Raw genomic sequence first — 25,856 nt, forward strand, 5'->3', positions numbered from 1 at the left:
AAAAGTGGTAAACTTGAGCACAGGGATGTGAAAACCTTGGTTTTGGGGAGCCCTTCATCACTAGATGTCTCCATAGGTGCTGAGGATTTGGGATTTCAGATGTTCAGAGAGGCTTTACCAGCTCAGGAGGGAAGCTTGCTGGCTCTGCAAAGGTGATATGGCAAGGAGGAGATGAGGGACAAGAGGGGACTACAAGGGGACACTGGTCAGTCCAAGTGGCCATTGTATTAAAGGGCTTGAAGTGGATTTTATAGCGATGTCTAAGGCAGGATAAGGCAATAGTCTGGCAGAGATTTTCAAGGATTGAAATGACAGCTTGGTACAAATGAAGGCTCTGGGATGGAAAACAGGACAAATAGACAAATAGATGTAGTTACCCCAAGATCTGGGATATGAAACAGCCATTTTTGTGTAAAGAATCTCCTGTGGCAGTATGCGTTTTGTAGCTCTAGCACACAGGGAGATATAACTATTTTTTAAATGATTGTCATGGCTTAGAAATTATATTCTCCAATTTAGTACTCCCACTAAAACCACCCTCTGCTCCCCCTCCCCCCCTTTGGAGGCACAAAAGGCAAAGACCATGGGTTGAGATACGAACAATTTACTGGAAACAGCAACGAGATGAGAAAAATTAATAGTAACAGCAACAAGAGGTATAAGAAAATAAATAATTCACACAGAAAAACTCCCTGTAAGTAAACAATACCAGACAGCTCCCTCTGCCACATTTTCTTGACTGGAAGAAGACCCTTCCTCCTGGAATAGAGTCCCCTCCCCTGCCCCTAGCAATGATGATGTGAGGTGGCATAGAACAACATCAGGGTCCTGGCCATGCCTCTCCTGGCTACTGCAAAAAATTCATCCTGTCCTGGCCACAACCAGGACAACAATAATACATATCTGACAAAGAAGCAAATCAAAAATAATCCCCAGATGACAGGCCTGAATGTGAAGGAGTACAGTAATCTCTCCCCATCACTAACACAGAAGGGAGAAGAAAATGCAGAACCTTGTCCACGTTATATGAGTGACTGGACAGGGATAAGGTGATATGAGAAGGCTAAATCATATATCCCCTTCATACTTTCTATCCAGACTAGAATAGAGGGCAACTGGTTTGGAACATCCATATAGCAAAAGTAGTAACAGTCAAATTTGTGAATAATGCCATGCAGGGATAGGTTTTAAAGGGAAGGGGCTAAAAATAGATGACTTTGTACAATACAGAAGGTGGAGGGGTGATCCTTTGAGTGAAAAGCTGAAGTAGCAGTTTGTAAAGTGTACGATAATAAGAGAAGAAAACTCATGAAACACAAAGCTTTCTTTCAGAATTCAGTAGAATTCTTCATTTTCTTGGTTACACAAATGAAGTTAATGTGGTGGCAGAATACAGGAAGGTGCCAAAAAGAAAGGTAGAGCAGAAAAGGGAATAAAGAAACATGCTTTAGGCAACTATAATGGCATGACAGGAGCAAAGAATATTACAACTAAGTATCCAGGATACCAGAGCAACATCACAGAAAAATGGCACAGAAAATTTCAAAAATTATCTGTGAAGGAGTAATTGTCAAAAAGGAAGAATAGTACATCATTATACCCTCAGAAATAGCATTCAGATGAGCAGGGTCAGTAGGCCAAGTTTTGGCCTCAATTATTGCATTGGTTTTCACTGCAGATTTAATTTGTGTTTGAGATTTGAATTCTGCCCAGTGCAAAACCAACTTCCTACTGGTGCTTGGAAGGAACAAACTATCTTATGGACAGCAGTAAAGGCAGTTATGAAAGCTGTCAATGGTCATCAGACAGCTGCATCTTAAATTATCTGAGAGTGCAGCTAATGAGAAATCTGCATTTAAAACATGGGGACAGTGCTTTAAACACAGAGATGCAGGGTGTGAAAGCATATCCATTGATTTAACATAAGTGTGCTTTGGAGCAATTAGCTGGGCTCTGAGGCGGCCGTTTGCTGCCAGGGTGGGTGAAAGGCACCGACACATCTGTGCTTGTCCCAGTGTCTGCAGTGAGTCAGGCTGACCACACCACACTGCGTGGCATGCTCTGGCCACATGCTGCCCTGAAACTCCTCTGGCATTGCAGAGTCCCTGGGAGCTGCCATCACTGATGGTGCTGCCGAGGAGACAACCACAGGTTACCCTCCTGCTGTCCTCAGACCCTACATCTCTTGAAAGCTGCCTTTGATAACAGATGAGCACCCTTCCTTGATCTCAGCAAGTCCTGTGTCAGCCCTGGTAATTCACTCAAGCCAAGGACTTGTTAACTGATGAGTGCTGAGTTCTTTCAGATGATCATGATTCCTGGTGATAAGGTTTCAGCCAAGTGTTGGCAGCACTTCCAGCCAGGGGTTGCTATAAACTGGAATCCATTACTCCTTTCAGGAAGGTCCTCAGGAGCAACACTGGGGTTTCTCTGGTGGAGAGGTACAGACCTTGCCATCCTGCTCCAAACGCCTGCCAGATCACTCCAAGTGTTCCTGTGGAGGCATGTGCACATCTCCATGCTGCAGCTACCTTCTGTTTCTGTTCAGAGATGGTGCAGACCCATCAAGCGTCAGGGTGAGACTGGAACTCCGATGAAGCAAAGGAACCATTTAGAAATGTCTGTGCTCGAAGCAGTATTGAATATGTAAGTAGTGAATATATTACTGAGGAAATTTTCCACGTATTTGTTAGTCAGATTCCTAACTTGGCGGTTGTGTGAATACCTCAGCTGCTCCTGGATGCATTTGCAGCAATGATGTGGCAAAGGGCTTTGTTCCATGTCCCTCCATAGAATAGGGCAATTACAGAATTATATTTTTATAAATGTAGGTTTTTCTGAGATTTATTCCCTACATTTGTCTCACTGGGACTGGGCTAGTGTATGCTCTTTCCGTGGCACTATGCCAGTCACAAACTGGAGCTGGAGAAGGCTGCAGCTGTCTGCTTGCTATTAATTGAGGGTTAGTGCAGAGACCAATGCACATTGGTGCTCCAACACCCAAACTGTTTTCCAGATACTTCATGAATGGAAGCTTAAATTCCCACTTTAGTACAACAAACATTTAATACTAAGATCCCACTTGCAAATGGTTTATGAGCTTACAAAAGGGAGTTTTAACTTCTAGGACTCTTATGAATTGCACAGCTAATTAATCTGATTCTAATGAGTCAATAATAATCTTCTGCTGTCCTCACTGTCATGCCCAGCACAAACCATATAAGTGGTCAAATACTGGGACAGATGTCCAGAGAGGCTGTGGAATATCCACCCTTAGAGATATTCAGAACCTGACTGAGCATGACCCTGAGTAACCTAATTAAGTCGGTGCTGCCTTAAGCAAGAGGTTGGATCAGATGATCTCGAGAAGTCCCTTCCAACCTAAATTATCCCTATGGTTCTATAATACATTTTGCCTAAAATATTTGCTAATAATTTAATAATTCTTCATTTATTCTTTTCCACTTGGAAAAGCATCTCCATTTGGAAAACTGAGTTCTGTGCAATCTGTGGAAGTGTGTATGTGTGAATTGACTCAATTAATCTGGGTTTAGATTCACCAGGCAGCTGGAAGGGAGCTTCACACAAGCAGCTCTGAACTTCCAACTTTCTTTGACCTGGTACCATCAGGGTTGTTGGCCTTCAGTCATACAGCAAGAGCCATCCACTCTTTGAGATGTACAAAGGAAAGATGGATTGGAAGACAAAGGTCAGCTGCTCACAAGGTTAAAAAGATTTTCTTAGTCATTAAATGGATGTTTTTTAATACTGAGATACATTGTGAAGTCATTCCTCAGTGTCTTTTCAGTGTTTGAATGAACATTCTGTATTCATGGTATAAGCAGAACAAGGAATGTGCTAAGCTGGGGTGTGAACATACAACATGCTCCATGGCAACAGCTGTATATTTGCTTTTCATCCAATATGATGGAATTAAAGACAGGGATAAGAGGGATAAGTTGCCAAACCTTTACCACAAAGGTAAGAGGAAATATGCAAATCGAAATATTTTTGTGTTTCCTGTACCTGTCCTGGAGGTTTGTGCTGAGGTAGTAACAGAGTGTTGTGCAGGATAGGACGCTTAGATGGGGCTTCAAGGTCAGAGTTTGTGTTTCTACTCCTTGTCACCATCTCAGCTGTTCTCTTTGTTTTTATGTGCCTCATCCAAAAAGAACACCCACTCTATGAAGTGATTTCAGACCTGGTGTTGAAAATGGGAAAGGTGCACTGAAATAATTTGTATGTAGAGCAGTGTACAAAATGAAAATTTTAGTGAAGCAGATCTGTTTTGAAGCCTAGTGAGAAATAAAAAATGGGAAAAAATACCAAGATTAACTTGTGCTGTATATGTGCATTTTGTACTGGTGCCCTTTGCATCTCACATTTGGGAGCAGAATATGCATTATAATGGCCTGACAAGACCAAAAGGTTCCTGGCATATTTAGGAGGGGTAAGAAATTCACAAGATGAATACATGGGAAAAGGATTACATGTGGATTATATGGCTCTGGAATAACATATGGAATTTCTGATCACACTTCAACCATTGTTTCTCTCCAAAGAAAGTTGTGTACAAAGGCATACATTGAAAGACTATCACAGAAATAAACTAACACCCACAATGGAGAGGTGCTATATTCTTAATACTTCAGCAGAAATACTGATAAATACTGGGAAAAGTTTTGCTTTTATTATGCTTATCAGTTGTAGTCCAATGAAGGAACATAAACCTCATCCTTTTGGAATAGTTTTAGGGCTAATAACTAATATAAGGTATCTAGAATAACTAAACTTTCCTTCTAGATAATAAGAAAGTATTTTATGTTTTGAAGATTCCAAGATGATGTGCACACATTTAAATTTTTTATTTTAATTCCAAGGAAGCAAGAAACTTTTGTGGTCATGCAAGAAGGATTTATACAAACCAAGTTTGTCTTTAGATAATCAGAGGATTTCCCTAGAGAGTATGTATTTTCCCAATTACCACTCTGAAATGTTATTTTCATAGTTACAAAGCACCATGTAAACCTATCCTACTACAGGGATACTAATGATCATTGCTATTATTTAGCAGCATTAGAGATGGAGCTTAGAGCAGTGAGCATTTTAATACGTAGTGTGCCATAACGTTTGACTTGTTCTTGAAATTAAATGGTCAGAATATGTTAATCACAAAATCTAGTACAGAGTGTCTATCAGAAAAGTGCTAATGATTGCCTAGTGCCCCAAAGTCAGAGATGTTAGTTTTGCTGTGCAGAAATTCAGTGTTATTCTGGAAAAGACCTTGCCCTTGGCTGCTGAATGTCACATGGACTGTGCAGTACAGGGCAAAGGCAGCACAGGCAGCACCGTATGCTCCAGGATCTTTACAGTTCTTGCCTTGCTGATTCCATTAATGCAACAATCATAAATAGTTAGTGCAGGTTTTAAAAGGCAAGTTTGCACCTGTGAATTACTTCTAGAGGTAACCAGAGATATTTTACGACACGAGTAAGGATAAATACCAGTTAGATGACACTGGGGAGAAATGGATGGAATAGTCTCCAGGAATAGTCTCCAGTTTCTCTCTAAATGGCTGGAAAGAGTCTTCCAAAGGTGGCAGTAAGGTAGGAAAAAGTGTCTGAATCACCTGTACATCTCCTATATTCTATTGGAAATGTTCCTTACTCAAATAAGCACTGTGGGATGTTTAATAAATTCCGCTGGTGGCCATAGAATATCAAATAATTTTTATTCAAGATAATCAGAATGTCTGAAATCTTTCTACTTTCAGTTTTTTGGTGATGTACTTTCTCATTTTTTATACTCTTCATAATACCATACGTATCAAAATGGACAGTCCTGTCCAAGTTAATCAATAAGCCACTTCAATTTTTTGTAAGGGTGATAAGTGCAATTTATCTTCAACAAAAAAAAAAAATCTATTTGGCCTCAAATTTTTTAATGGCATTTTTAAAAATATGATTAAAAAATGAGATATTTAAGGAGTAAAGATATTCTTCAAGCTCTTTTTACCCCAGAATCTGCATTTTATGATTTTGGTTCTTTCCCTTTTCTAGTGCCCATCCAGTCACAGACTCATAAGTCAGCGACATTAAATCTAATTATATAAGTAATTGTGGGCATTGTTCAATGAAGGGCATCCATTGATAATCTAACTATGCTGTGTGCACAGTGGAAAAAAAGTATAATTCTAAAAAATTAGAGTCTGAAATCACTTGTTATTTGAAACAGCATAAAGTACTGGAAGTTTCTGCTCCATTAGAGCGATCTGCACTTTATTCACACACTAGAACTCATTATCCAACAGTTGGTCACCATGCCTTTCTTAAAACTATAGATTTTTAACCACTGTTTAACATAAAAAGCTAATAATATCCTGTTCATCAAATGTTCTAAAAATAATGGTGAGACAGACTCTGCATATTTGAGCTTGAGATTCCTAGCATTTTAGGTGTTTAGCGTATAGTCTAATCTAAAATGAAAACCACAAAACTATTAAAATAATAGTGACCTTCTGGAGTAGATGACAAATGATATCACAAAATTTTTTTCAATGTCACCAAAGTTTTCCTTTTTTGACAAATGTTTATTCTGTGGCTATAAACCTTTGGGGATGTAGTGTCTTGATAACACTAAAAACCCAAGTAAACATAGATTAAAACTCAAATACAGATCTAGAATAAATTTTGCATACCAGGGCACCAAAGAAGTCCCAGAGCCACTCTGTTAAGAGGAACCCATGTTCCTATTCAGTATGAGGGCCCAGATTTGCTTATTTGTGTGCCACGACATTATTTACAGGCTCACAGTCACAGATTTGAAGGCCAAAAGGGACAACTGTACCCACTGAACCCATCTTGGGTAGCACAGGAACATTCTTCATCCATGTTCTGCGTGAGGTCCCAAATTTACTTAAACCATGATATTACATGATATTACAAAGTCATCATGTCTTAATTTGAAGTGATTCACAGAAAGTACACCATTGCTGGTAGTGAATCAAAATCCCATAAATAAATGCTACAACCTTAATGTTAAGAAGTGTGTCTCAACACTAATTTTGAAGGGCAAACTTCCAGCCACTGGAACTTTTTATATCTCTTAGTTAATTTAATTTTCCAAACATTAAATCCTGAAAAGTGGTTTGCAACTTACTGACCAGATGGTCTACATGTTTCTTTACATTTTGTAAAATTTGGGAGCTAATGTGATGGCTCTGTCTAAAATTTTGTAGCTGCTTTAGAGTCATATTCTAAAACTTCATCCTAAATGTTAGGGTTCATCACTTGTGTTTAAAGTTCAAATTCATGTTATTTTGTATAATACTGGGGGAGAGCACTTTTATGAAGTGTGGGACTATAATAACTGCATTCGCCAGATCAATATAAGTAACTTCTTTTCTTTGTTTTATTGCTTAGAAAAACAATGCACCTCCTCTTAAAATGGCACAATTTTGACTAAAAAAATGGACAAACTAAATGCAAGGAAGATGTGCTCAGTTCTGTGCTCCAGTTTAATTTCTGCTATGCAAAAAGTTTATTACTTATTGTCTTAAATCTGTACCCATGTGCTCAGTCACATGGCCAAAGAGATGTTTTCACTGTGCTATATGGGATCACTGGAAACAACTATATAATTGCCCACATCTGTCTACAAACTGCTTTACATCTGCATAGATCTGCACTCTGTTGGAAACAGGACAACAACAGCCTTGCTCGTTTGCAAAAAGTTCAAGTGCTAAATATGTATTAAAATTTATTTAGTTATAATACTACCTAAGGGCGAAAGCTTAAAAAGAAGTCATCTATGAAAGATGCAGAGCTATAAAAATGTAAAAGTTTACCTTAAAAATTTTTTTTCAGTGTCTGGGTTTTTAAAACCCTATGCCATGAATTCAAAAATACCAATTAAACAAATTGAAACACAACACTCTAAGAGTGTTCTGAAAGCAGACACACAAAACATTAATAAAGTGTAAGGAGTTAAATAACTTGAGTTAGTGTCTCATATATTTTTTACCATTGTAAAGTATATTCACATTTTTTATCCAAAGAATACGTGTCTTTTGGATATATGTGCCCAAAAATAAGAAAGGGGTTGGTTTTGCTGACCTGACAGACCATTCACTAGACACAAGTGATTCACCATCAGCTGCATTTGGGAAATGAAGACGTAACAGCATTTTCTTCTCAATCTCAAACTGACTAAATAGTTTGCTGAGCCTGTTGGGGTATGTAAAAGAACTGCTGTCACTTTAGAGCAGACAGTGAACCAAAAATTACATGATTTTCTCAAATGAAATTCATGACTAGTGAATCAATTTCCACAGAAATAACCCAGTTCTGCATCATCAGGGAACTCCACGGGGAAAATTCAGTGAGTGTTTGCATTAGTGGCACATGAACTCCCTGGTCCAGGGCAGCCAAATGTGAGGGAGACTGAGGGAGATACATAAGTGACACTTCCCTGTCCTTGCAGCACTTTTGTAGCCTACATGACGTTCAAAAATACTAAACTGAGTTTAGTTTTGAGGCCAAGTTCTCTGTGGAGTCAGCTGTGGACAGCCTGTCTTATTCTCCAGGCTTTCCTGTGTATGGAAGCAGCAGAGAGAGGCAGTGAGATGCCAGAGAGCTGGACATGGGCAGGGCTGCCAGGTGACTTCCCAAAGACAAGGCCAGCAACATCCAGGGAAATGCCATGGGCAGCACAAAGGGAAGGGATGGGAAGAGCAGGGGGCAGGGATGAGTAAAGAAGTTCCTTGTAGAGCTTTCAGAATAGAACAAGTGGTTTGGGATTAGGAATGATCTTGAAATGGCTGTGTGTATTGCCCAAATTGTACATCCCTGCTGGTGAAGCGACTGCTGTAGCCATATACCACATGGGAGAGTTACTGCTTCTTTGAGCTACACTCACACAAAAATGAGCAGCAAAGATCTACCAAAAGGAAGGACGCAGCAATCCTGTTCTGTTCTAGGATGCCATCCTTTTCCTGGAAGAGAGACACAACCTTTTGCACCAGGAGCATTCTGGAAAATTGAGAATATTTTCACTTAAGGGCCAAACCCTCAGGTATCTTTTGGTTTTAGATACCTGAAAAACTTTTCAGTGGCATGTCGGACATTTCCCTAATCATCTGAATCAAAAGCTGTAGATTTAGTATTAGTAGAAGTCACAACCTTACACCACTGACAGATTCTGATAAGTTATTCAAACAGTGCTATACTTGTGCACAACCAAAGCTCTCCAGCACTGTAACAACCAAGGTCAACTTGGTTGGTTGAGGTCCTGTTTTTTAAGTGACTTTTATAAAAATATTTAGCCCTAGGGCTTTTAATTTTCTTAATATATCTACCATATTTCTCAGCATTTGGTATTAAAGCACACTGAAATAATTTTATAAAAGCAATTTTTTAGTTTGACTGTTCCAGAGTAGACTGTCCAAGGATAGATAACTTACAATGCACATCCATTAATAAAATTGTAACATAGCCAGAAAACAGCTGTGATAGTACTTTTAAAAAAAATTGTACCAGTTCATCACCCTGCTTTGCCAAAAGTGAGATAAATGCTACTGCAATTAATTTTTCCCTTTGAAGGTCAGTGTCCATACTGTAGATGGAATGAATCCTTGCCATTCATGCTTTACAAGAACAATATTAACATTCATGAATGTTTCAGCTTTAATCATGTGCTGAGTTTGGTTAACAAAATTCCAACTCCTTGTCTTCTGTGGGTACCTCTTTCACAAAGCAAATAATTTTGTTTCTACATGAGTGTGGACCTCCTGGACTTCAGTGAGTGTCTGTGACCATAGTGAGCCGTGGCAGTGGAAGCCCTTTGCAGTACAATGTCTGATCAACTCGATGCTGAGAACAGCTGCTAAAGCGGGTGAGCTACTTACACTGGGGTTGCTGATGTTGCTGAAATTGGTGCAGCAGAGAACTGGTGCAGTTTTTCAGAGCTCTGCAGTGTACAAGGCTCAAAGGTCAGACTGAGAGCGCTGGTTTGCAGGACTGAGAACTCCAAAGAAACTTTCAGTCCCGTATAGGATTTATTAAGCTCATTAAAATAACACCCAGTCCTAAATGAGCCACAGCTTTACTTATTCTCTGTTGTGGCTCTTGAAACTCAGAGTGTGATTCCCTCACACAATAGCAGTGAGAAGCCACAGATCGAAAGCAGCTGCCACCATGTTTGCAGAGGGGAACGTGCTCTGAGCAGTCGGCAGTTTCTGTCCCAGAAGTGCTGCAGCTACCGGCTTACCCCGTACAGAGATGTCTCTGTTTGAGTCACAGGTTCAAGTAACCTTCTCAGAAATGGAGCTACAGACTAGTCACTTCAAAAGAAAAAAAAGAGCCTCAAAACTGACTGTAAACCAGCCTTGGTTCATCCTCTGTCTTCCTCAGTTAGGCTGTATCTGTCTCTGCAAAGCCGTATTGCACTACCATATAATCAGAGGAGGAATGAAAAGGTAGGTCTTGCTATCAGTTCTTCTGTGAGATCTAAGGCTTATCACACAGCTCCTCTGCTAACCCTGAGGCTTACTTCTCAAGTACTTTCCAAATCCTGAATAAGTGATATATCAACTACTAAATATCTGTAGGCAATCCCAAGATATCCCCTCAATGCCCGTGAAAGTGCACGTATTTAAATGCACATCCAAAACATACCTTGGTAATTTCTCACTACTAAACAACATCCCTGGTGTCTAACCCAGCACTTGGAAAGACCAATTGCCATTACACTGCAACTTTTAAGATGCTTATTATCGTGGAATGGCTGCCTTTTGGTGGTAACAAGAGCAACAGCAGCTGCACATGAAGTAAGAAAGATGTTTAGGGAAAGTTCTGTTAAATCTTTTCTGAGCTCCACAAATTCCTAGAATTAATAAGGGAATCCAGACGTCTTACAGAAGTGTTACATTAAAGCAGAATTTATTTCAGTTAAGTAAAGGAATTCTGCCTTGTGGCTTGAGGATTAAAAAACCCATTAAAAAATATTGTCATTGGTTTATCAACTGTCCTTTGGACACATATCTTCAAATGGACTGTACAAAATCAAGGGTTGTGTAACCTAAGATATACCAGCAATGCAAACTGCATAGCCAAAATAAAAATTGTATGTAAACTACATATCTTATTGATCAGTAAGCAAGACCTTTTTTTCCCTGTAAACTAAATAGGCTACAAGAGCAGCAGTTAATAGCAGGGGAGGAAATTGCATCATTCATGGTACGAATGGAAGGTTCAGTTCATGTTAAAAGGAGACTTGCCTTTCTTCTAAACAGAGCAGGTTGTCAGTGGTGTTTGACATGAGTGGATGAAGCACAAAAACTAACAGCAGCACAGTTGCAGAACAATTCAAATCACAGCCCACAGCAGCTTGTCAGTAAGTGGTCACCCTGTGCCACTGCAATATCTGATACTGCTTCTGAGAGGCACTCACTAGAAATACTGAAAGTGATGTCATGTCAGAAAGCCAAAGCACAGGAGGGTCAAACAATGCAGGAAAAAGATCTGTCATCCTTTGTGGTGCCCAGGACAAAGCTGGGGAGATGCTATTCAGCTGGGAGAAAGAACAGTCTTCCATCAATTCTGGCAATTTCTTAATGATTCCTGAGGCAGCAAGAGGCAGCTCATAGGAGGTTATGGACTACAACTGCTAGTCCACATGTTGAGCCATGCTGCTCTTCAATGAAAGCATATTCTCAGTGTAACAGAAGACTGATGAGAATAATAATGCAAAGCTTGTGATGTGTACAAAAAAAAAAAAGGGTGTCTTCCTTGGAGCTTGTAATTTTTATTATCTTGATCCATTTGATAAATGCCATACAACAGACTGTTCACATAGGCCTTAGTCAGCAGGAAGAGATGACAAGGCCACCTTGGCACTCCTGCTTTAACCCATCACCTGATGCAAGTGCATGGGAAGGGCACTGGAAGTCATTTGCTGCTGGTGAAAAGGCAGTGGATGAGTCTCCTTCCGATGGCCTCCAAATGCTGAGTGAGGACATGGGAGGAGCACAGCTCCCTGATGCTCCTTCGCTCCTCTAGGCCACGCAGGCAGCCTGCTTGGTCTGTGACCAAATGGATATAACACTGTCAAGTTCTTCATCATCTCTACCATCTCCTTTTCTGACTGTTGTAGTACATCGGTTCTGACTTGTCAGCGCAGTAGAAAAGGATGAACCAGTGCTAATATTTACTGAACACAATAGTGGAAGTTTTTTTCTCAACTTTTCAAATTTTCAGGTTGTGAAAAGCTTATGTGCCTGGACTCTATTACAGACTCTTACTTCCAGTTACTGTAGACAAATCATACAGTTCTACTTGCCCCTCCTCAGTCAGTATTTATCATTCCTTTAAGCACTTCCAAGTTATTTCCACTGGAATCATGTGAAATCATTTTGGTACATAAATGTAGTTTTCCCTCTAATTCCGAGTACTTAATTTGGGACCCAAAGCTTCCCTCCTCCTCCCTGCATAGATTTTGATATGTGAGTCATATCCTATTTAATTTGAAATAGGAATTTGAAATATTTCATTTGAAATTTCATAGCTTTACTGCTATGTTGCACCATTGCTGAACCTAGAAGTTTGCTACCTCCTCTGCATATGTAGAGATAAATTCAGTCACTTCACATCAATGAAGGGCTTCCCATGCTGTGCCATACTAAATTCATGCATTCCCATTTGCACTGCAGTCTGCTACTCCTCCCTTACATTAATCACCAAAACACTTTGTGATCAACATCTTTGCAGTTTCTCTCAGAACCCATTTACAAGCCCTGTAAGCATTACCGTGGCTTTTCCTTCCATGTGAGCCCTACTTCTCAGCATTTTTCCAGCACCTTTCCTGTCAGATTTCCTGTGCTAAACACCTGAAACCTATCACAAAAGATTTCTGGAAGACAAATTCATTAGGTGTACTAACGTCATTTCATATTTTGCAAAACTGTCCCTTCCCCAAAAACCAAAAAAATATGAGAGCAAATTTCAACTGCATAACATTTAAAGACAAGTCCATTAGCAGAGTCAAACAAATTTTACAAAGCAGTCTTTTAAAAAACTATGCAATGTCACACTTCATTTTAAGATCTCTCGTATATACTAAGAATAATAAGATACATGAGCAATGCTCTCTCCTTTGTTGCAGTGACTGCCAAGTGATGTCACAAAAAAGTTCATTGTGCATGTGTGAAAGAATTTGACAGGTCAGGCTGGTCAGTTAGAAATTAGACTGTTTATATATCAGTGTATTAGTAATCACCATTTCTGGAAAAAAAACCCAAACAACAAAATAACCACTTGATGGGTTTGTTAAAAGTTAGTGGCTTTTTGATGTATATTCAGGTAAGGCAGATACTGTACAGACAATTCTGTACAGTATTAAGGAAGCCTATGAATACTATCCAAAACCATAAATGTGGGAAAGCTGTGGATAAACCCTTTTAGATGCTGCAATGCTTTTCTTGTAGGAGAAAGCTGGTTTTGTTCCTCAGAAACATATTATTCCATTAATGTAACTTTCCAGTAACATTGACTCAATCATTTGCCTCATGCCATGCATTTACTGGAATGTTTTCTAGTTTATCTTTAACCCTTTATCCCCAGTTATTAAGCAGAGCTACAACAAGGAGATAAAACTTCATTTTTATTACATAAGTTTGATTCAGTGTTACTTCATCACCTCCTCTCCTCTTCTGTTTGCTTCTACCACACACTGCAACTTGTTAGAAGTCTGGAATAGGCTGCCCTGGGCAGTGGTGGAATCACCATCCTTGGAAGTGTTTAAAAGGCACATGGATATGGCACTTGGGGACATGGTTAACAGTGAGCACGGTGGTGCTGGGTTAATGGTTGGACTCAATGGTCTTAGAAGACTTTTCCAACCTTAATGATTCTATGATTCTAAATCTAGACTGTGAGGGCTCCAAACCAGAAACTGAACTCACTATTCTGATTTGTCCTTTGCTTTGCAAAGATATTAATTGACAAGGGTTAGGAATTAGAATACTAGGATACAGCTTTCAAGGCAAGTGTGTTTGTGCTCTCTGCAGACTGTATCAACACCTTAGTCAATAACCATGTTTGTTTAACAACTGTAGTAAGTACAAAACTAAGAACTGCCATACGAGGTCAGACTAAAGGTCCACTTAGCTCAACGTGTTGTATATTCAAATAAAAATTAGTACTGGATGCTTAGGAAACAGCATCTATAGAGTAAGTGCTGCCCTTGCTCTGCCCTCACAGCTACTCATGATTAGCAGTTTAAAGATTGGTTTGTGCTGAAAAGCATAAAGGGATCAATCCGCCAAGAACCTGTTTTACCATTCTTTGAAACCATTTACAATTCTGATTTCCACAACATCCCATGGCAAAGAGTTCCAAGATTTAAATACTGTGAAGTACTTCCCTTGTCTCCATCACTTGCCTAATTATTTCCTTTGCTGCATATCTTTTCTTGTGCAATGAGAAATAGCATTCATCTCTGACTTAACTAAACATCCCCATCTGTCTTTTCCATACCATTCAATCACTTCTTTACCCAGCCAGAAAGTTGTCATAAGGTGTCATTTCCCTGACAGCCACTCCATCCCCTGCAACACCCTGATGGCCCTTCTCTGCATTACTTCTAGTTCTGTGTCTCCTGGCAGTGGGTGCAGTACTGTAGAAGTGGAAGCACCATGTTCCCCAGGGACACAAGGATGATAAGCTTCTCTTTCATTCTCAATTGCTTTTTTAATCACATGCAAACTTCTGTTTGCCAGAAGTCTGGTCCCATGGACTGGACACCCATTAGGAGCTGAAACACATTTTCTGGTTTGGTTTCTTCGGAAGGGAGTGTGGTCACTGCTCTCCAAGACAATGCCGTGATGCAAACAGAGGTGTGGCAACTGGGGCTCATGGGGAGATTCACCTCAAAAGCATGCACCTGATCCAAATTAAAATATTAACATGGACACACCCAGAAAACTTCCACAATGATTCCAAGATTTCTCCAGAATAGTAACAGCTTCTTCAGGGCTCATTTTTATGCATATATAGTGAGAATTATTTTTCCTTTGATCATAAGCGTGCATTTGTAAACACTGAATTTCAGTTGCTGTCATTCAGCTCTTCACTGTCAACCTTTGTCTTGACAATTATAATAATAATAATCTAGAAATTATCAAGAGTAAATGTGATTATTTTCAAGTAGTTGATGACTCTGTTGTACAACACAGGTCCCAATACCAGTGTTTGAAACCTCTGTTCATAGACACCTGTCTGTAAACCAGGTAGTCTAAGAGATGACCAATCCTTCTGGACCATACCTTGGTTTTCTTATGTTATCAGCTGCTCTTGTGAGGTCTTACAAAAAGGTTTTTTGAAAAACCATTTACACCAGCCAGAGTCATTCTTCGGTAAATATTGACTAAGAGATCTGTGAGATGTCCTATAAAAATGTTAACTGTTGTCCAAACCAAGACATGTTCACATGTATCTGCTAATTCTATTTATTTTGACAGGTGCTACTAATCTGCGTGCAATGGAGCTCAGACTTAGCACTGCATAGTCCCTCATATTCCTTCTTAATCCATTGGGTATGAGCACACAGAAATAATTAATATAAGATGATTTCACAAAACACCAACAAAATCTAAATAAATGGAGTGAAGAGCCTGAAGGAAGAAAATATCCTCACCATTTCTGGTTTGCTGCTCTGAAGGAATAGGGTGCAAATTTTGGGGGTATTCTGTGAGACATCTAGGAAAGCTCAAGTAGGGGAACTGCTATTTTCAGACAGAAGTGTCTTTCTGACAGATGTTTTAAATGCTGGTTTTGTTTTAGTGTTTTGTTGTAGTCTTCTGCTCATACTGCTACCCTATAACCATTTTGTAAGAGTCAATCTAATTCCTCTTTTTGGTGAGGCATGAGAAGAATCATTCTTCTCTACACAGGTCAATCATATCAATTTCTTTTGAAAGCCTTTAGAGACCTAATAGATTTGCAGCAATGTTTTATATCAGGACTCATAATGAGATAGTATTGAAATAGTACTGTGATCTACATTTGCTCTGTGTAATAGAAGAAAACAGAGTGAAGTGTATTTCCTTTTAGTATTGCAATACTACCACTGTAAAGTTTTAATAATAAACGAAGAGTGTGATATTGTAATTCAACAGGCAGAAAGGATGAACTTCCTTCTGTCAAAATCAAAATATTTGTATTTGCATGAATGTATGTTACAAACATTTGACTTTAATTATATTGTTCTAATAGTCTGAATAAAAGGAACAGTAAACTATTTATTAATATTTTTTTGCCAGCGTCAAGATGCCAGAGCCATAAATGTGTTGCAAAAACTATCTGAAAATTATATGGATAAGAAGGAACAACAAAAAGGGATTGCACTGATGAAAATGTACAGAGCCAAGAAACTGTACTAATGCTAAAAGTCAAAAGAATGGACAAAGAAATGCTATTTACAACATAGCTGGCCATTACAATCACCCCATTGATTAAAAAAAAAAAATTAGCCCGTTTCTTTCAATATTAAACCACATTTAAATTTTGCCATTATTTGAGCTATCTCTCTCTAAATATTTTAACTTTCAGAAGCAATTACTAAACAATGAGTTTATTGCTGGATTTTAATATTCAATCAAAGACCAGCCCAAAAAAAAGCACTGTATTTTTTATTAAGTAAGTATTACAAAAAATGATGCAATTTCAATCTTTTGATAGTTATGGGCAGTGAACCTGGACACTGAAGGGAAGGAAGCCTGTTCAGTTCAGTAGCTTTGGTGGTATCTTCACTTCAAATGTTCTGGCTTTTAAGAGTGACAAGGGTGTATTTCAGTGTCCCTCCCGAGCAGGAGCACACTTAAGACTTGTACCTTGAAGCAAGCTACACTTGAGCCAGATAAACACTTTATCAAAATTGTAACAAGGAATCAATTGGTTTTTGGTGTCCCAAAATACGCTCAGCAGTTTACAAGGTAAAGGAAGTTAGGCTTGTGGTAACAGTGACACTGTAGGTAAGTAAGAGTCATTATGGGCATTGAAATGTTCCATATGCAGATCTGCACTGGAATTTCTTAGTAAGACAATGAATACAGCCAGAGTTATCCAGGTCCACTTTTGAACCTCACTCAGTAACTTTAATTTAGAGAAGTCCCAAGACCTGGCCAGAAGGGACCTCTGGTTAATTCTTTGTTACTGTCTTTATACCCAAATTTATACCTCAGATGATTGCCCAGTTTAGGATTGAAGAATACAGTCTGCACTGCAAATCACACCACATTTGCAACAGAGTCCTGAAAATTTTCATCAGGCAACAAAACTTCTGATTTCTACCGACTAAAGGTAATACTGCTTGGAGGTTACTTGATTTTGAGGACAGTTGTCTTCTAAACACTGATTTTGAGACTAGATCAATGATAATGTATTGATAAATAGCTGATTCTTCAAAATAGCTGTTAGTAAAGCTTTTCCACTAAAAAAAATGGAAAGGTGTTACTTACAGATGACCAAATCTTAGAGCTTGTGAGTGCCAGCTCAGTATTACTGAAATCAATGTTGCATACACAGCTTGCCAGTGTACAGGAGCAGGTGCTTAAATGTTCTACATTCCCCAAATCCTACTTCAAGCCACTGTTTTCTGCTTGTGAAGTCAGTCCTACTCCTTCACCACAGATCAGTTGTATCAATACAGAGGCTAATTTGACAAATAATAACCTTTACTAAAACACACCTTCTTCTTCCAAGTCGCCTCTGTCTTAGAAAATACACGTGAAATAATTAAAAAATAGATTTCTGCTTTTCAGTTCAATAAGCAGGTTTAAGTATGTATCTGTGCTAAAAAGTGACTCCATCGAAAGAGATGCAAGATGGAAAGCACAACGCTCAAAACCTTGCATTTCCTTGTAAAGCAAAGATGATTTTCTAAACCCTCCATCTCAAGCCAAACCTTGCACTCAAAAGTTCAACCCTGTTCTCTCCCATCTGCATGTCTCCACATGTCATAGAGATTCAGCAGCCCAAACAGTGCCATTATTATCTTCAAGTTTTGACTTTGCTGGTACCTGAGTGCAAGTATAAATGGGAAATACTGCAATTATCTGGAAGTACATTATTTTTCTGGTGGATCATGTGAGCTGAAATAAACTGCAGCTCATTCTTACACTGCAGCATAAACAGACTAAGATTGAATTGAAACGTGTCATTGTGGTGGACATGCTCCTGTCCATGGGCATTGCATCATTTCAGAGAGAAGATGCCATTTTAAAAAATGTCACTTTTCCCCTTTAATGCAATAACTATTGAGCTTTAAAGACCGGCTTTATTTTTGTGATCCAGAAATGCATACATGTTAAGACCCCTTCAGAAATTTGGCTATAATCTTTAGATCATTTACCAAAGGTGTTGTAATACAATCTGATACAATGGTAAAATACCACTTTAGATTTCAGTGTCATCACCCCTGAAGGTCTAATAGTGTTCATTGCATACAACCCCCCAAAATGTTAAATAAAAAAAAAAAGCATCGAGATGAGCTTAAAGAGCATCTCTGTGATACTGATAACCACATATTCATCAATAAAGGGGGTTTTATTGCAGTAAACAGGATGCTTTGGGCTAGGAAAAAAGTTAGGAGCACTGTTCATATGGAATTTTTCCCCTCTAAAGCCATCTCAGACTTAAAATACCAGAGTCTGTGAGATAACTGTCTGGATTCAGATAATGTAACAAATTGTACATGGAAAATGAAAAACGGTACTTCAAGTTACTGACAACTTTAATGTGAATCAACAAACTTGGTATTTAAGAGTAAGTACATTTCCCTTTCTGTCTGTTCCCCAAAAGAATGACCATTTCCTGTCAGTGCATCCAACAGTGTATTATGAAACACAAGGCAAACCAGTGCTGCCTTACTTGAAGGCTACTCTGAAGACCCTTTTTTGTCAGTCCTTTATTTTCAGATTAATATTTCTACGGAAACATGCACCATAGGTCTTTAATATTTAACAGGTTTCCTCTTAAGAGGAAAAGCAAGGAAAAAAAAAGGAATATTCCATGACACTTTCACCCACTCACAAAAGCTTGAAATCATAAGCACGTGGAACTCAAGCAAAGCCAAACCATTATTTCATATAGCCTGAGAATTACACTAAAACACACACAACACTCCTTACTGGTAAAGGAAAAAAAATGCACTTAAAAACTTCAAAACTAACACCTACATTTTACCATATAATGGAATTAGCTGTAAAATGTCTTGGTTCTAACACACAGGTCTAGAACTGACTACCAGTAAACACAGAACTCCTAATGGGTGTTCTTTTGCTTCTAGAATAAATTAGTACCTGTTTTACAGTCCTAACCCAAATGTTATAGGTGGTATTTCAGATGATTAAAAGCCATTTCTAACTAGAAAAAGGCACCTACCTAACCAAACACAGAGGTTATTTTGTCTGTGATCTTATTTTGCTTCAATATAAAGACAGTAATTGAATTTATCTTTAAGTTTAAAAGGTTGAAAAGCCTTTTAAAATAACACGACAGTAGAAAATGAATGAACTGACAGGGAAAATATGCACACCTATTTCCAAAACTTCAAAATTTATAAAAGTTTCTTGGGTGTCACCAAAGTATGATGAGTTCATATAGGCAATATATACACTGTACGTTTTCCATGTGCTCTATCAGGACTTCTATATTGTGATTGGCTTTATAAATAATTTTTCAGCCAGTACTAAATTCTCCAAATTGCGGAGTTAATTATTGGTCTTATTTGATGAAGTTCAGTAAGAATCCTTGAAGGATTTGGATATTACTAAGGAGTCAAAGAGGAATCAGGAGTGCACCATACCTTTGGAATGTCACCATAAGACCCAAGTTGTTTATTTACACCCACAGCCTCAAATTATTTCAAGGTAAAATCCTGAAACTGTTTAATGGTCATCCTGCGATCCACATAGTGTTTTACTAGTTCAAGATCTTGGACTGCTCTGAAGGCACAAAGCACTTCATCTCACGTGCAAACTGGTGTGGGACATCCCAGAGCTAAGAGCTTCTTTTTAATAAATTCCCTTGATGCAGTTGGTTTTTTGGGAAGGGGGAAAAGCAGGGAGGCAAAACTGATTCATTTTTTAAATGAGGCCACTACCATCTACACAGTTGCTACCTATTAGACATACAAACTCTTCAGCTTTCTAGACATTTCTTCTGACCTCTGTCAAGTAGAACTTCCCAGTGAAGATGCAAAATGCAGACAGATTGATAACTGAAGCCCTGCATGTACTTTTTGCCTCATGTCCAACATGTAGATGAAGATTTTACACCATGACCAGTTAAGGTCATTTTCCAAACACCTCACACAACGAGAAAGGAACAGCCACACCTCTTCCACGTACCTGATCTGGTGGAGACGATTCTTCCTTATTATAAGCAAAAGTATTTCAAATGGAGTAACAAAGAAAGGAAGTGATTCAGAGGCTTTGAACCACAGTACCAAAAAATTCACATTCATCCGTGCAAATGCCTGCAAAGAGACTGGACCTAATAGTGCCTGCAAACTGGGCTGTGATTCTGCTCTCTTGCAGAACACACCAGGTGACTACTCGAGCAACCTCACTTGGATGTCACACAGTGACACAGCCCACATCCAACTACCAAACGTCATCATCTTACAACACAAAGATCATAAAACAGCAGAATTTTTTAACGATGAGTCAGAGCTAAACCAGCATGGCTACCATTAGCCTAAGACATACTAGCTTTATTTCTTTCTATAACTAATCCAAACATCCAAATATAATTCAGACTACATGAGGCAAAGATCTTCTATACATCCCAGAAACTAATAATACTAAAATTGTATCGCTAACATTTTGGGTCAAAGTTCTTCTTCACAGAACTCCCATTGGCTGTTCTAGAGTCACAACAGCAATACAGCTGACATACAATATCCTTAAAATTACAAAGTTAAATGACAGATACTGCAAAATGGGGGGGAAAGGTCAATGACACTATTCAGATCATCATGTACTTCCGATAATTTAACACCATGTAGGAGAGTTTAAGTACTTCAGAGGAGGTCTGTGTCACACACAGTAAAATACCATCCTAATAGAGCAGTGTCATCCCTTAGCGATGACCTCGCTAAAGACTTTGAAAGACAATGACAAAGTGAAAACTGTCTACGTGAAACCTGTCAGATACTGCACTTCTTGCACTTGAGACCCTACAGCTGATCATCAAGATCATCAAATGGAGAATAAATCCAACCATGTCCAACCAACCACAGAAGCAGTTCCACACCCAAGCACACCCTGACGGTTGAGCAGTACCTATCACTGGCACACAGCTCCAGCTGGAAGGTGATGGTTTCTGTGCTAGCCCTTACACTGTGCACTCCAGAAAACCTCAATACAAATGGCCATTTCACCAGGAAACGGGGAGCCTGAGGAGGTGCCCCAGACCAAGAAGTGTAGGACATCCAGTCATGTTTGGTGTTTTTACCCCTTCCACCCTGCTTCCACTTACTGCACTGAATATTTCAAACACCCATGTCCAGTCTGTCTTATTTTTCATTTCAGCTTTCTCCCTTCTTCTTCTCTGGCGTGGCAAGAGTGGATAGACTCGTTCTCGGTTGGGGCATTGCAAGTGGGTGCCGGAGGTCAAAATTCGGCTGGGTCTCGCCCACTGTCCGCCGGCTCCTTTCTCCCTGCCTGCCCCCGACCCGACGGCCGTCGCCCGACGCTGCCCCGCCGCTGTCGCCGCCGCCGCGGCCGGGGGGCAGCGCACGCCGGGCTGCGGGGCCGGGGGCCGCCGCCCGCCCCACCTCGCACCCCGGGCCGCCCGGAGCGGGGCCCCCGCCAAACTTTGCGGCCCGCGGGGAGCCGGGGCCCGGCCGGGCCGCCGCCCCCGCCACCCCCGCAGCACCCCGGGCAGGAGGTGAAGCAACCTGGCGCCGGCTCCTGCACTTTGCACAGCGGGCGCAGAGCCGCCTCCATCCCTGCGCCTCCCGGCAGCGCTAAGGCGCATTTTTTCGCACTAATCTGCACATTCAGCACGTCCAGAGCGCCTATGACTTTACCTGGACTTTCTCCACTCTCCGGGCTCATCACACCGCGATCGCCTCCCCATCCTACCGCTAACTCTCGCTCTCCTTCACTCCTTCCTCCTTCCCTCTTGCAAGGCCTGCTAAGATCAAGCCCGATGGAAAGTAGAGAGAGAAAGAGAAAGAGAGAGGCAGCGGGAAGGGAGGGGAGCCGCTCCATCCCTCCCTGCCCCCCCCCGGGCACACACGCCAGCCCTTTTCCCCCCACCCCAGCCCTTCCCTCGGCGATTTCCTCCGCTCTTCGGCAACTACGAGGGCTCGGCGGAGCGGCTCCGAATGCGCCCCCGCTGCCCTCGGCGGCGCCCCGGCCGGCGCCCCCCCCGCCGCCCGCCCGCCCCGCGGCCCCCGGTACCTCGTAAAGGTCCCCCGAAGCCATGCTGGGGTGCGGGACTGGGATCCTCCGCGCCGTCTCCCGCTCTCCACCTCTCCCGCTCCCCCACTCGCTCTCTCTGTTGAGTAAACTGTGTTTTGCAGAATGACAGGCTTTGGGGCTGGCTGTGCGCAGAATCAGAGGCGAGGAGAGCGGAGAGGCAGGCGGCGGGGCTGGCGTAACCAGCAGCAGCAGCAGCTCGGGCGCACAGCGCCGGGAGCCGCGTCTCCCCCGCGGCGGCGGGGCCGGCGCCCCCCGCCCTCCGCTCACACCCCGCCCGCCGCCGCCGCCTCCCTCCCCGGGCGGGGATCGGGACCGGGACCGGGACGGGTCTCCCCCGCGCCCTCCCTCCGGGAAAGTCCCCGGGCCGCTCTGACGGCGGCCTCCTCTCCCTCCTCCTCCTCCTCCCTCCGCCCCCCCCCCGCCTCAAACTCTTTCCGCGGCCAAAATAAATAAATAAAAAAATAATAATTAAAAAAAAATAAAAATAGAGGGGCGGGTGGGAGGGGTGGGTGCCGGAGCGGGCGCCCGGCGGGAGGGCCGCGCCGCCCGCCCAAGGTCACCACGGGGAAAGGCGGGCGCGGGGCCTCGGGCGGCCCTGCCGGCACCTTCCCGTCCCCCCGGCGCCGCGTGGCCGCCCCGCCGCCCATGGCCATCGCCGAGGGAACCGCGGTGGCCGGAGCGCCCGAGGAGCGGCGGCCCGCGCAGCGCGGCGGAGCTCGGGGACACCTCTCGCCCCCGCTCCCCGCCGGGCACGGCGATGTCTCTCCCGCTGCCCCTCAGCCATTTTTCAGGTTTGCCAGCCCGCTCAGGGACATGAAAGCCAGCGGCCTCCCGCCACCTGCCCTTCACGTGGAGGCGGTGGCCGGAATTTTGGAGCGGCTGGGGAATGCGCGGCGACACGAAGCCATCGGCCATCGCCACTTTAGAGCTGTCCGTGTCGTTTCTCGGAGGAAAAATGCCGCCCCATGGCCGCTGGCGACCCCGCGGTGCTTACCTGAGAGACGGGGAACGTATGAAGGTGATGCCGAGTGAACCGGGCTGCACCTTTACCGACCGGCGGCCTTCGCCGGCCATCACTGCACAGCTCCTCCTGCGCGCAGAGCCCCAGGCTGAGGAGCTTCTCTCACAGCAACCCGGCCGTGAGCGACCTGAGTCCGGACATGTTCAAGAACGGTCTGGACGCAATCCCGTGCCATGTGCTCTAGGATGACCCTAGAGCAGGGTGGTCGGACCAGATGACCCACTAGCATGACTGATGCTGTGAATTGCTGTGAAGAGGAATTGAGCTCATGGTGACAGGAAGCCCCACTTTGCACCAGTGATGGACTCTAGAGGAGGCAGGAGCCGGGGTATGGCAAAGAACTCTGAGTAGGATGCCGTGGCCGCCGTAAAGGTAAGGGCTGCTCCCTGTGGACGCTGATGAGCACCGCGTTGTGTTCCTGCAGCTTCGCGCTGTGGAGGATGTGCTTCTACAGGTAAAGTGTTGAACGTTCTCTAGGTATTTTATTTATTGATAGGGAAGAGCACCGTGGGAGTGTTCTCTGACCAGCTCTCCACACCTTGGCTCCGTAGCCAGCCATCTCTAGTTGTTACTGGGTTTCAGACTCACTGTTCTCACCTCATAGCAGACCTGTGGCAGCCATTCCCTGTAACCTGGGATCAGTGGTGGATGTTGCATGGTCTGGCTTTGCCATGGTTGTGGCTTTTGTTCATCTTCTTGTGTTTGTCATTTTTCCCCTCTTGATTTTCCATGTGAATGTGAGAATTGGCACTGCCCAGACTGTTACCTGAGCACAGGTTGGAGCGGGTTATTGAATGTGATAATGGTTAATAAATGTCGCTGGTATTGAGTGCTGAATTATTTCCAAAATTTCATTAATGACCAAAAATCTTGGTGCAGTTCAAGTAGTGTGAAGCCAAAGACTCTTCTGGCTGAGAGGATTCCTTTTTAAAATATCAATACTGGGCTGGGTGTTTTGAACATTGTCACTTTTTATCATGAAAGTAGAAAATCACACATGCACATCCAGCTCTTGCTTGACCCCTTCTCCTGAACTGTGAATATTACCTCTGGTGATTATGAACTTGCCAGCTAACCAGTTTAGTATTGACTTAGAATTCAATAAAAACTATCTAATGGTAGTTTGGAGCTCAAAGACGTTTATGGTTTGTGTGGTCTACAGGGGCGTGTGATGATGTCGGACTCCTAAGGACAAGACACTGCTTACATAAAACGTAACTATTTTTTTGTCTTGACTGTAGAAGAGTTGTCCTCTGCTTTCCAATTTGCCAGCAATATTTGGATTGTTGGGATTTGATTTTTAAAATGTAAAATGTTGAAAAGATTAGGAAATATTGTAAACTACCCATGCCTAGTAATTTCAATAATTAATGCAGCAAATACTTCTTAATTGCCAAACAATGCTTTAATTAATAATCACACCCCATGGTTTCTTCTTAAATCAATTATTGTGTCTTATTGAAAGTGATGTTTATTGTTTACAGTAACAAGTCATCTCATTGAGCCGAATATAAGAATAGATCCATCGATAAGTAGGTGTTTAAATACATCTCTTCAATGTCTGCTTTATTACAGCTACATTTTGCAGCTTTCCACAGCAGTAAACAAAATGGCAGTCAGAGCCACTGAGTCATTTTTCAGATGCATACCAAAATATTAGTTCTCTGAAAGTGTTGGCTTCCTTCATAGTATCAACTCTTTCCAAAGGTGTCTTTGGAATTAATTAAAAAAAGTCCCTTCCCAAGCTGTAGAAGAGTATAAGTCTTTCATTTTGAGACAGGTCTAATAATCAAACTATTCTTTCTGGGCTTTGCTGTTCCTGTGTTCCTGACAGTTGAAATGAGACCACCTCACCCTGTGCCACATCAGAAGAAATCTCCATGACCTGGTCTATATTTTAGACAATTTCATTGACATTGTACAGTGTTTACGGTAACATTGTCAATATTGTTGCTGCTAGATTTACAACCCAAACAAATAGTAGTTTGGAAGTTTTGAAAGGATGAATGCTTTAGTGAATACTTTGAAGAGGGGAAACATCTTTTTCCTGATTACTCACTCCTGGTTTCAGAGTGCACAGTCCCTTGGGATGTGGTGGTTTGTGAGTCAAGAATGAGGAGTATAAAGAGGACTTTTGCAATTGTCAAACCCAGGAAAAGTTGATTATGGTTTTGGTGTATTTCCCTGTGATTTAGCAGAAGACAATGTTTTGAGTTTTAAAAAATTCAAGTGACCTTCATTTGCCCAGCAGGTCTTTATTGTAACTAGACAGGGCAGGCGGTGTCCCTCTGAGTCTTGTGTAAAAGCTAGAAATGCTTAAATTTATGATAATTTTTTTAGGGTTTCTGA

At 41.6% G+C, this 25,856-nt stretch overlaps 1 protein-coding gene across 1 annotated transcript in view; it reads right to left on the bottom strand.

Annotated features, from left to right (window-relative positions):
* The window catches only part of CDYL2 (chromodomain Y like 2), a 60,107-nt gene extending 37,291 nt beyond the window's left edge, over positions 1 to 22,816 (bottom strand). The window contains exon 1 of the mRNA XM_069026975.1: positions 22,466 to 22,816. Within this exon, the coding sequence (XP_068883076.1) occupies positions 22,466 to 22,489 (24 nt within the window). The 5' untranslated portion in view covers positions 22,490 to 22,816. The remainder of the gene's footprint in view (positions 1 to 22,465) is intronic.
* Positions 22,817 to 25,856: the final 3,040 nt, after the last annotated feature.

The sequence above is a fragment of the Aphelocoma coerulescens genome, chromosome 11 (assembly GCF_041296385.1).
Source record: "Aphelocoma coerulescens isolate FSJ_1873_10779 chromosome 11, UR_Acoe_1.0, whole genome shotgun sequence".
Taxonomy (NCBI): Eukaryota; Metazoa; Chordata; class Aves; order Passeriformes; family Corvidae; genus Aphelocoma; species Aphelocoma coerulescens.